Source organism: Mirounga leonina, unplaced genomic scaffold, assembly GCF_011800145.1.
Source record: "Mirounga leonina isolate KUSES-001 unplaced genomic scaffold, KU_Mleo_1.0 Mir_95, whole genome shotgun sequence".
NCBI lineage: Eukaryota > Metazoa > Chordata > Mammalia > Carnivora > Phocidae > Mirounga > Mirounga leonina.
The window spans coordinates 13,163,673-13,176,641 of record NW_023270865.1 but is presented as its reverse complement, the minus strand read 5'-3'; the positions used below and the strand labels follow the sequence as shown (position 1 = coordinate 13,176,641).

General features: G+C 45.7%; 1 protein-coding gene across 1 annotated transcript in view; it reads left to right on the top strand.

Annotated features, from left to right (window-relative positions):
* Positions 1-12,969, top strand: part of MYO10 (myosin X) — a 212,680-nt gene that overhangs the window by 84,420 nt on the left and 115,291 nt on the right. The window contains exon 3 of the mRNA XM_034998745.1: positions 2,515-2,673. Within this exon, the coding sequence (XP_034854636.1) occupies positions 2,515-2,673 (159 nt within the window). The remainder of the gene's footprint in view (positions 1-2,514; positions 2,674-12,969) is intronic.

The window sequence follows — 12,969 nt, the reverse complement described above, 5'->3', positions numbered from 1 at the left end:
CGAACACATTTTCTCTACTATTCTACTTTTCTGGAGAGAATTCATATTTTGAGCAGCTGCTGTCCTCTGTCTGTCTTTTCTGTTCATGGTCTCTTGTTTATGTTCTCTTACATCATGATTCTGTCTCCTTGAGGCCATGGGAAGAATTGGTTCCAGTTCTCTGGATTTTCCCACTCCTAGAATGGGCACGTGCCCACATTTGGCACAGAGCATGCTCCTGAAAACCTGAACTCGAGTGTACGATGGTGGGAAACCCTACGACGGTGTGTAGCCATCTCCCTCAGAGCCGTGTGCCCAGCTCTGGACTTCAGTCCACGCATTGTCTTACTATTCTCGGGGCATTAAAAAAGACCAATGCTTACATATGATATAAATATTTAGGGGTGTGTGTGTGTAATTTCTTAGTGTCTAAGTGTTGTAGGCTGTGTGTGATTATTTCCAAAAGGCAGAATCAACATAAATACAGATGACAATTCTAGTATTCTAAATTATTTCTATCCTCAAATTCTGGAATTCTCTGTATACTCAGGCACATTTAGTAGGAAGAGTTGTTTCCACATTGGGAAGGACTTGCTGAAGATGAAGGGACGTGGGGATTGAGTACGAGACAGTTGTGCTGGTTTTGGTGCCCTCTCGTCTCTCCTACAAGAACCTTTTCCTGGGAACCTGAGCAACCATTCTGCCCACTGTGTTGGCGGGAGTTTTGAGCAAGCAGCATGAGAAGAGTCTCCCGGTGTGTGCTAGGAGCAGAGAGGTGACACAGGACTCTTCTTTGCACTCCTCAGCTGGCTGGGAGTTCGCGGGGCCAAAGTTCTGCTTCTGCCCCCACCTCACAGTCACTGCAGATAGCAGACCCAAGTACCAGCCCAGTGGTTAGTTTTCCAGAAAACCTGCTTGGGGCATCTGGATGGCTCAGTTGGTTGGGCGTCTGCCTTTGGCTCAGGTTGTGATCTCAAGGTCCTGCGATCGGGCCCTGCATCAACTCTTGGCCTAAATCTGTTTCTTTAATTTTCTTCCATGGTGCTTGAGTTAGAATGGAAGGTCAGTGTCTTAAAAGTGCATCCACACTCTTGAATGTTCCTACACATTGTTTTTCTTTAATACGTGTTTCTTGGCCAGGACATACCCCACCTTGCACTCCCTGAGCGGTCCCCAGGCCTGTCCTACCCTTTGGGTGCTTACGTGGCGGGGTTGGCTGCCTCGCCAGGAGGTGGGGCCACTGGGGCTGGTTCATCTCCTGGTGGATGTCTGCTCCCAGGAAGCAGCTGGGGAGAGTGGCTGACCTTGAGAAGAGACGGTTGGGTGTCTGCCGACTGGTTTTGACTAACTCTTGTGGTTCATGTGGCAGAAATCCACTGCTGAAGTTTTATTTTTTCTCTAGAAAAATAAAACATGCCATTTTTCACGGCTTCTCAAAACCATTGGATTGGTACTTTGGCTTTCCTTAGTATGTCATTCTCTTTTGCAATAACATACTATTTGTTGCCATGTAGGCAAGTGGTCGATATTTAAAAATAGAATTCCCCAATCAGGAAGTTCTACAGATACTGTTCCAGAAAGTCGTTGTGTGTATGTGCACATATGAAGTGCATGTGAAGACTGCATTTTTCATGTTCTTTAGGTCCTTGCTTTTTATATCTTCGTGTTTTTTAGGGATGAACGTTGTAAAAGTATAAGATGAATAATTGCGGAGTAGACTCCGTCAGCAAATGATTTTGTTATGTACATGAGTTTATATGTAAAGCTGGCCAAACTTTGATCAACAGGTGCAGCTGACTTAATATGTTTAATCCTATACCAAATCGGTAGTGATAAAAAAGCAATGGGTAGATTTTAGAAACACATGCAGATTCAGTGATCAGTCTTCACTGCGTCCGAGTTCATCATGTATATGCTACTGCACATATATGGCACTCATCAGTGGTGTTCAGAATTTTAAGGAGGACAGGTGTCAAGCAAACAAACTGATTTTATTTTAAATTCCAAGAAGGGATTTAAGGATATTTTTAACATATTCCTGTGAAGATGTGTTCCAACCTTTGAACAGATACATATTTGAACAAATAGGACTATGTGGTGAATGGAAGAGCTGTTATCATGAAGTTTTGAAATATATATGTTTGATCCCATGTGAAGCATTACACAGTGAAGCCAAATCACTCTTCAGAAAGTTTGGTTAGCCAGTTTCTTAACTCTTACTGATTTATAGCAATTGGAGAAATACGTGGAGAAGTGAACCGCAAATTTATGATTTCTGCGATTCCCAAGGGATGGCTAATACTTGAACTCATGTCTTTGAGGAATATCTAATTGCAGTTGTCAAGTAATTGCTTCCTTTAAAAATAGATAAGTGGCACAGAGAAAATGAAGAAGTTCTCTGCAGTAATACTTTCTATTGGCCAATTCAGGATCTTGTTGCTGAAACTGTCCTGAGATTGTACTTTAAGGTGGGAAATGTCTGGGGAGACCGTTCATTGCTGATCGCTAAACAGTTGAAATCATTCTGCCCATCAGGTGTTCACCTACAAGCAGAGCACAATTACACACCAGAAGGTCACTGCTATGCACCCCATGAATGAAGAGGGCGTGGATGACATGGCCACTTTGACGGAGCTCCACGGGGGGTCCATCATGCACAACTTATACCAGCGATATAAGAGAAATCAAATATATGTAAGTTCCACTTGAATTCTTTTTTTTAAAAAAAAAAAATCCCTCATCGGGCTCCCTGCTCAGCGAGGTGTCCGCTTCTCCCTCTGACCCTCCCCCCTCTCATGTGCTCTCTCTCTCCTCTCATCCTCTCTCTCAAATAAATAAATAAAATCTTAAAAAAAAAAAAGAAATAGAACTGTTAAAAAAAAAAAATCCCTCAAGTTTGAGTGAATGCTAATTTTTGTTTTCAAAGGGTATTTCCTGCCTTTTGAGAACCTGACCATCTCATCTAAGTAAACCTGTGTTTCTGGGAGTTTTGCCAAATTAAAAACATGGTCCAATAAATTATGTTCTCATGTTTACTGCTTTGATTTTATTAGAGGGGATTACTTTCTATTGAAGGGTAATTTGACCTCTTCGGGTGAGTGCATTCTGTTTTGTTAAGTGTTTTGTTCTATGAAGAAGTCACCAGAATGGTTGTCTTCCTCAGTTAAGGGCTGGGGGTGGGGGGTGTGAAATGCAGATTTGCAAACAATAGTACCTTGAGCTCCAGCTTTTGTCTCCTTTTCTTGATTTTTCTCCTTTTATGGATTTTCGCATTTTTTTTTTTTTTCTGGCTCTGGAGCCCCTCCAGAGGAATATTTGGATTCAGGGAACCCATCTTTCTTATTTGTAGGATTGCTATTTTGAAGGGAGACATGTGCATAAAAAGCAGGCGTGCACATTTTTCTCTCAACTTTTGTGAAATGTGACTATATCTGTATTATAAGAATAATAGTTAGAGATCATTTCAAAGAAAGAAATCATTTCTATAATACATAATTACTTTTTGACATTAAAGTACATATATTAGCTTATCTGTCAAGATTGGCCTGCAGATTTTACCTTTTTCATCTGCCTGTTTCTAAGTCCTTACAGTAAAGGGGCCAACGGCTTACATGTTTTTTTCTTGTCAAGTTCAAATTTGTAGGGTTTTTTTGAAAAAAATTTTTTTAATATTGTAGAAAACTCTTGATCTTTTAGTAATTTTTCTTCTTCAGCAGTTACACTTAATTTTGCCAATACGTTTGTGATTCTGATGAATAACATCAGCCTTTACAGCAAACTAGTAGGTGCTTACGGAAACTCAAGGCCTGCTTAGTATTCTTGTTTCACCAATTTATTTACCCTTAGACGAGGAGAGGAGAGCTGGGAAATGAGGAGTTATTTGCGGGTTTAATGCTTAATTTTCCTCTGCTTTTTATGTTGCGAAAGTGTCATTTTTGCCAGATTGACATAATGTTTGCCAGTTTTTAAGTGGCCCTATGGAGAGAAATGCAGTGGGATTCTAGCTCTCTGGCTGAGCTTGCCTACGCGAAGTCTCTAGGTTACGATGTTTTCCATATGCTCTTTGGGAAGGGTAACATTCCCATGTGTTTATGAAGACATGGCTGCCTGCTCTGTGTTGTGCATGTGTCGATGGAACTCTGTGGTCAGAAACCTCCAGGGTGACCAGTGGCCTCCCTCCTTCCTGGGGAAGAGCCACGACCTGCATCCAGGTTGCTGTTCCTGGGTATTGAGTATTACTGACGCTGCCATGGAACTTTGTTTACCTAGCAATTTCCTTGCTCAGTTTGTCAAGGACTGACTTTGTCTTTCCTTTTTTATGTGTTTTTAAAGATTTTCTTTATTAGAGAGGGCACGAGCCAGGGAGAGAGGCAGAGGGAAAGAGAAAGGGAGAAGCAGACTCTCCGCTGAGCAGGGAGCCCGACGTGGGGCTTGATCCGAGGACCCTGGGATCATGACCCGAACTGAAGGCAGACGCCCAACCGATTGAGCCACCCAGGAACCCCTGACTTTGTCTTTCTTGAGCCAAGGACATTCCCAGGCACCTGGTAATTGTGTGAGAAATGTTTGTAAAACACATGCCATATGTATTAGAAATAACATCCTAGTTGATGATGAAATGCGAAGCTAGATCGACAGTTTCTTTATGGGTATGTGTGTCTCGTAGGTATTTCAGAATTCACCCTTTTCTATCTTTAGGTGCAAGTTCTTATTCTACATTTAATAGTCAGGGAAAAGTCAATCCATTAGCAGGGGCGGGGGGGGGGGGGGGAAACTACCCAGGGGGTTTAAAAGGCAGAGCCTTTTTAAAGTTTTTTCTCTCCCTCTTTTTGTGATGACGTTAAACCTGATAGCTAAGTGGCCCAATAAAGCCTGTGAATAGGGTCTTGGTTTTTTTCCCTAGAATGAAGATCTTTTTCCTCCCCTTTGAGGGAAAAACACGGGATTTTTGTACCTCCAATTTACAGGTCAGTTCAGTTAATAATGCCCTTCTGTGCCTGCCTTTTGAGACTTGGATAACTGAATTGTCATAAAGCAGCCCCTCGATTTTCTTATCGCTGATGCTGCTGGAGATGGTTGCCAGGATGCCTCAGGCTCTGCCCCATCAAGACAAAATGACCACCTGTCAGAAAAACCACAGCTGTCCTGCCTTTTATCCCCGCTCTGAGCGATGCCCGTCTATAGCTTTAAAGAAGAAAAAAATTACTCGTACCAGAGGTGCTGTATTAGTTTTCTTTTGCTGACATAAAAAATTGCCGTAACTATAACAACTTAAAACAGCAGATAGTGACCTACGGTTCCGTAGGTCATGGTCTGGCCGGGGTCTCGCCAGCCTCAGGTCCAGGGTTGGGAAGGGCAGTGCTCCTTTCTAGAGGCTCTAGGGGACGATCTGTTTCCTGCTCCTTCTGTTCATATGTGCAGTTACAGGACTGAGGTCCCCGTTTTCTTGCTGGCTGTCAGCTGAGGGCTGTTCTTAGCTTCCACGGGTCTGCTTCCTTCCACCTTCAAAGCCAGCAGCGGTAGACCGAGTCTCTCTCATGTTTCAAATCTCTCCTTCCTTCCTTCTCATTTCTGTCTGCAGCCAAGACTTCTCTTAGCTTTTAAGGATTCCTGCAATTGGATGGGGCCCACCTGGATGATCGCCCTGTCTCAGCATTTCCAACCTTAATCTCATCCTCAAAGTGCATTCGGCCTGGATGTCCAGGGGGCACGTTCATCTGCTTGCCATAGGTGGCCTCCTTTGAGTCATGTTACGGAGAAGGAATCCCCGTGGGTCTTCTCCGACACTCTTGATCTTGCATTATTTCATTTGTTGGCTTTCTGGTCCGAGTTAGCAGGTTACACAGCTTGCTGATGAGCAGACCCATCACCAGGTAGAAAGGTCTACTGCCTTGTGCTAAAAAGGACCATTAGTTTTTTTTCTCCTTGGGGACCCCCCCTTACTGACTGAGGACTTTACCAGACCCCAGTAAGATATTTTCCCCAGCCATTACCATCCTCCATTAAAATGGGGTAGACAGCCATAAAGATTATGATAAAGCACTCAGAGTAGACAAATCTGAGTTGAGCATGCTTTTCTCCACTCGCCTCCTCTTGGGCTCTATCTTAATAATTTAATCTGTGTGTCAGTTTTTTAATTTATGTTTTTTAAAAGGTCAGATGTCAAAGCGATGTCATAACCCCTACATCTGACAGGACTGTTTTCAAATCAAATGGCAAGTGAGAGCTTCTAGAACCTTTGTACCTTTCCTGCATCTTGTCTGTACTACCAGGTGTTTATTTATAAAGCTCCTGCCTGGAACTTGGCCCTGGATCCTTCAGGGCAGACACTGAACAGGCTTCTCTGTCAGTGTGTAGGTCTGCATGACCCCAGCTTTGCCACTGGTCCTTTTGGGATCTGACCCCTGTTAGAGCAGCTCTACTCTTTACATAATTGCCTTGCATGAGCCCCTTACTTTTGCCCTAATGCTGGATTCCTTTCCTGGAACTTCAGGTTCCTGGTGCTTGAGGCTCCATCTCATCTTTCCCATCCTCTGGTGACTTCCCAGCACTATAGCTCCTAGCCTGGGACCTCATCCCACACTCCACCCTGAGCCTCTTTTCTATGGGCTTCCTGCCACAGGGGCTGTTCCATGATGGCCTCTCCTCGGGAGAGGGTCTGATGAGGGTCCCACATTCCTCTGTCTCCTCCTACCGCTCATGAGACTGGGTAAGGACAAGTACCCACACCTGTTAAGTTCCTAAAGGCTCAGGGAGAGGAGGAGCAGGGCATGTGTTTGTGGGACAAAGAGGAAAGAGATAGGGAGAGGTAACCTGTAGGTAGGCGAGAAAGCCTGAACTGACCATGAAAAGCCCTATGGGGGGACGGGAGGGGCAATAATGACACTTCAGAGGAGGGATAAGAGTTGGTTAGGAGGAAAGGCTAGTAGACACCATACAAGAACATGGAGAGATGAGAGTGAATTCAGTGTGATGGACTCACTAAATTGGGGGAAGTTCCTTTGCTCACGGCATCTGTGTGTTAGGGGATATTGAGCCAGTTAGACGAGGTAGGCAGGCTGGGGTCAGGACACCCTTAAAGCAGTGATTCTCAACCAGGTGATTCTGTCCCCAGGGGACATTGGGCGCTATCTGGAGGCATTTCTGGTTGCCTGGCTCAGGCAGAGGATGCTATCGGTATCTGGTGGGTAGGGACCAGGGGTGCTGCTGACATCCCGCGGTGCCCAGAACAGCCCACAGCAAAGCATTATCTGGACTGCAATGTCAGTAGTACCAAGGTTGAGAAACCTGGATTTGCCTATAGTTAGTAATGTTTGGGCTGAGCGGTATAGAAAGCACACCATCTTTGTTAAAGGTTTTTGAAGAGAGAATTTCCTCAAGGTAAAACTCAGACAAGTTGATAGGGAGGTGGTGTGGTATGGAGTAGAGAGGGTAGGTTGGCGGAGAGAAGGTTGCAAAGACGCCACGGCAAAGCGATGGAGGGCTTTAGCCAGGGGCGGGGTGGGGGGCTGGGGGCAAGGGAAGAGCAGACAGGAGAAGCGTGGGGGAGGAAGGGTTCGTTTTCATGACCCCCAGCCTTGTGAACGCCCAACGGCCATGAGAACATGGTGCCGACAGTCCCGGCAGCTCCTCTAGGAGAGGAGAGCAGGGAAGACGAGCTGGTGTTGGGCGCCCGTCTTACTGTATTCTCTGGAGCCTGGATCATTTCACATAGTTATGTACCCAGTGTCTAAACACAGTGTTGACAAGAGCAGATGAGGCTTCTGTTGTATTGAACCTAAGCTCCGGGTCTGCCAAGCAAGCTCCACGGTGTGGCGGATTTGCTTTCCGCCAAATGGGAGAGAAGCCCAGTGTGTCCGTTGCAGGGTTCGTCGCGCTCTGGGTCAATGGCACGGAGGAGCCTCCTCTCCCAGCCAGACCACATCGCGGAGAGAGCCGCGGGCAACGCCAGGGCTTGTCTGCAGTTACGGCGCCGGGGATGCCTCCAGAGGAAGCCGGGCTCCGCTCCACCCAGCCCGTCCGTTAGCCTGTCGCTCTTGCCGGACACACAGGGCGGGGATCAGAATCAGACGAGCCCCTTTGAAGAAGCTGGCGCCGTGACCGAAGATAAATGCGTGTGTAAGCACAAAAGATTCCTCAAGGCTCGTGTAGTTTTAGGTGTTTCAGAAATACCCTCCTTTGGTGAGGTGGCGTTCCAGACCGAGTCTGTAAATGTTTGATGATGTTCCTGAATTAACCTGGAAGGCTGCTACTTTCTGCCAAGTGTAATGAGTTGGCCGCGGCGAGCTAGAGACCTGTCGGCGGAGCAGGCCGGTGAACTGGGTTCGCGTGCGGGGAGATCCTGGGCCACCGACGGTCCTCAGACCGGGCGCGGGGTGGACTTGACGGCCTTGGACACGCGCGGCTAAATCTGCATTTCATTTCCCGGGGTTGAGTTTTCCCAAAGTAGACTCTTCGGGGCTGTTCCGTCCCTTCCCAAAGCCAGGGTCAAGTAACAGAGTGCCTCTTTCGGATGCCGGGATGGCCTGGAAGCAGGATGGCGTGCAGCCTGGGCATGTGCCTCATACCAGGAACAGCTGAATACAGTGTGGTTTTGTCAGGGGCTTTTTTTTCCACATGAAATCGAGACCGGTGTTGCCAGAAGATGATTGTAACCATCTGTCTGACAATATGTATTTTTAAACTTTACCAAACATTTATACTCTTGAGTGGCTACTTCCACATCAGCACATGATGGCGGCAGTTAGGAACATTGTTTTTACGATTTTTTTTTTTTTTCTTCCTTTCCTGCCTCTCTTTTGGGTCTCTTTTTGGGTCAGATTCCTTTCAACAAGGAGGGAATTTTAATCTGAAATTTACTCAGATTAAATGGAAATGTCACTTCTAAATTTCAGAGCTTGACTTCAGTAACAACTTGACTTACCTGTTGTCAGACTTACTAGTTTTCATCAAACGTGAATGCTTAACAGTTTTTTTAATTGTTTAAAACTTTTAAATTGTTTAATTGGATAACAACAACAGTTTTTGTGGGGTTTTTTTTAATATAGAAGGTAGTGGACATAGAGCACTAGAACACAGTTAAAACATGAATTTATTTGGTAGATTTGTGGTCAAATCATGTGCCTCCAAGCTATCTACGTGGATGCAGCCCTACTTGCGTGCCAGGCTGAGTGCTAAGCTCCAAGGATGCAAAATTACTCTTGCTGACAGTAATTGTTCCTTGAAAGATTGGATAAATGAAAGACACTGCCCCTCCAAGACCTCACAGTTCACTGGTGAGGGCAGACACAAGCAAACCATTGACAGTTGCTCAGGGTGACAGTGAGTGTGATAAAAGTACGTGGAACATAATGAATGAGTATCCGAAGGAGGAAAGAAGGAAGGGGTCAGAAAATGATTGCCAGGGGGCGCCTGGGTGGCTCAGTCAGTTGGGCGTCTGCCTTTGGCTCGGGTCATGATCCCAGGGTCCTGAGATAGAGCCCCACATTGGGCTCCTTGCTCAGTGGGGAGCCTGCTTCTCCCTCTCCCTCTCTCTGCTGCTCCCCCTGCTTGTGCTCTCTCTCTCTCTGACAAATAAATAAATAAAATCTTAAAAAAAAAAAAAAAAAAGATTGCCAGCAGAGGCACTAGTCATGCTGAGTTTTGAAGGGTTCATATGGGAATTTGACCAAGAGGGAGGCTGGCTCATTTCTAGCAGAAATCAGCGTGTGCAAAGACATGAACTAGTATGGTGCATTTGTCCAACTGCAGGACATTCAAGATGCTGAAATGTTATATGCAGCTGTCTGGCAAGATGGTCAAGAGCAGGTGAGGAAGGGCTCCGTGTGTAAGTGAATGAGTTTGAATATATTTGTGAAGGCTGTACGGGACAACTTTAAACACGAGTCCTGGGAAAACTCACTCTGGCTGCAGGGTGATGGTTGAGTGCAAGATGCATCCCAGTCTAGGACCAGCGAGCTAGATGGGAAATGATGGGGTTCCAAACCAGTCCTGGGGGAGTTTGAGTATGAAGGATACTGAGAGGAAGAATGTAAGTGTTTGATAGAGTTTGAGGTCAAATAGGCTGAATGTCTGTAGGATGAATCCCAGATTTCTGGATTGACCATTTGGGTTGAACATGGTGCTTTTGTCAAGATGCCACTAAGTGAGGGGCGCCTGGGTGGCTCAGTCAGTTAAGCGTCTGATTCTTGATTTTGGCTCGGATCACGATTTCAGGGTTGTGAGATTGAGCCCCGTGTCGGGCTTCACTCTTAGCATGGAGTCTGCTTGAGATTCTCTCTCTCCCTCTCCTTCTGCCCCTCCCCAAACTCGCACATGTGCACTCGCTTCTCTCGCTCTCTTGCTCTCTCACTTTCAATAAATAAATAACATCTTAAAAAAAAAGATGTCACTAAGTGAGAAGAAATAGGTGTTTTGGGGAGCTCAGTCTTGTCCATGTGAGTTAGAACTAAAGGTCATCCAAGTGAAGATGTCCATTGCGCCGTTGAGCGTATGGATCTGTAATTTAAAACTGAAGCTGCATTCAGGATAAAGATACTGCTATATGGAGCTGAGATGATCAAGAGGGAAGGAAAGAAGAGAATGGTGGATGGGAAATTAATCTGGCTGATGATTCCCACTTCTTAAGTTTTCCTTTAGGAAAGTATGGCGCGGCCCTGACTTTAGCGGATTTCCCTAGTGCGTTTCAGATGTCCCTGTTCCACATCCAGCCACAGTCACGATCACATGATGAAAAGCAGTTATGGTTTTTATTTTCACTAACAAAAACAATAAATACCCCTGATTTACACAGTATTCTCACGTGGCCATCGTGTGGGGTGAGAGGATGTGTGTTTATGACTGATCAGAATCTTAGGCCCAGAGGGGTTAAGCAGTTTTCCAGGGAAGGTAGCTCTGGGCTTAGGACTTCTTGGGTTCTGATGACCAGACCTTGTTGTGTAGACCACTAGTTCTCGTGGCTGAATAGTGCCTTCCTGACAGTGGCATGGATCCCTCTGTACCTCAAAGCAGAGCGCATCTGAGGCCACTGGGTCACTTTTAGTTTTCTGAGTTGTATCTCTTCCTTTTGGTGGGGAGAGGAGATAGTAGGCATTACACCCTGATGCCTTTTGAAAATCTTGAATTGGTAGACTTTGGATTGAAGAAACACAGAGAGTTTCTTCCAACATTTTTAAGCAACATGTGCTACAGCTGTTTCAGATTATTAAAGTGGGCAAGGAAATGTAGTTTTTGGTGAGTTATGTGGAACTTTTCTGACTAGAAAAGTTTGTTATGGGCTTCAAAGTAGAACGTCCTTTCTGTTTCTGAAAAGCCACGCACATGACCAAGCTCCTTATTCTGGTGGAATTTGGAATCCAGCATGAGGAGGCCAGGACCAGGTCCTGCCTCACGTTTGAGAATTTCACGTGTCCAGAGTCGGAAACATGGCGTCGTCATGGAGGTTTCAGGAGCAGTAGCAATACCTTTTTATGGAGGGATAAATGGCACAGCATGTGACAAATGTGTGTCACAGCTCTTGGGATTTCTTGCCAAGTGATCTTTGCTTCCCTTGGTACTTAATTTACAACGAGGCTCTTCTTCGACCCCCTTCGCCTGCCAGTCGCCGTTTTTACTTCTATTACATTTGAACTTGACTAATTCATTGAATCTCTTATCCATGCAGCCTTTGTTTCAGTGATACAATAATCCAGGCAGAGTGGTATGTGTAAGGTAGTGGGGGAAGGATAAGATGTCCTTGGCCATAATTATTTTTGCTGATAGACCGCTAAGATTTTGCCTAATTTGTCCTCCTTTGACTAAACTATTAGGAACGACTGCTGTTCTTGTTGCCATGTTGTTTTACACTTCTGTTTTATGGAGGTTCAAAAGTGCCACTTGGCACGAACATGGGCACGAATGATGAAAACTCAGTAAGTGACTGGCCCCCTCCCCACCCCCCCACCCCCCTCCCCGCCAGCTTCTGTAACTGTTAGGAGAATAATTCGTTAGGACTCAGGCTGTTCTCTCACCTTTTGGGAGCCACTCAGACTCTCTTCTCAAATATCCCAGTTGAGTGACCCTGAAGATGGTGGGATTTGTTGGAGGGCTCTAAGCGGGAGAGTTGTCATCTTCAGAGGCCCATGGGTCAAATGTGGCGTTTGGATGGAACATGCAAGTCCACGCTGGGAAATCAGTGAGGAAAGGGGGCTTTTATGAAAATCTGAGTGAGGCTGAGGTGGGAGATGGAGGGGAAGGAGACAGAGTCTAGAGTTCATTGAAAGGGGAACGTACAAGACATAGAGACGTTGGCCACTGGTGATGAGCTGGACAGAGTCTGGGAGGATTCCTCTTCCGTACATGGATGAGCGGTGGAGGGGGCCGCCCAAGAGCCAGGGTGTGGCGCACCAGGAACCCGGGTTCCTGTCCTTGATCTGACTCACCGGCTCTGTGACTGTAGGGGCAGCACTTAGCCATTCCCTCATCTGTCAGAGGAGGCTAACAGTGGCATCTGGCCTGCCCGGATCTCAGGGTTATGTTGGAGCAAGTGAGGACTGTGAAGGTGTGTCTACATGGGTAGGACTGTCCTCTGTGCCCCACAATTATGAAATGTCAGAGAACGTTGTTTTGGAAACATGTAGGCTTGTCATTTAAAATCTGGTGACAAGCCTTTTAAGAAATGACTTAGGCCATTAGTGAGAAGGTGAAGTAGTAAAGCTTGTGCATTCATGTTTTAAGAGCCTAATTAACCTCTCATACTTAATGGAGGTCTTACATTAGACTTTTTTTTAAAATTTATTATTAAGTTTTTACTTAAATTCTAGTTATAGAGAAGCATTTTTAACTCTAAGTGAGACAAAGTTTCCTGTAATCTTAAAAAATAAAAATAGGGGGCGCCTGGGTGGCTCAGTTGGTTAAGCGACTGCCTTCGGCTCAGGTCATGATCCTGGAGTCCCGGGATCGAGTCCCGCATCAGGCTCCCTGCTCGGCAGGGAGTCTGCTTCTCCCTCTGAC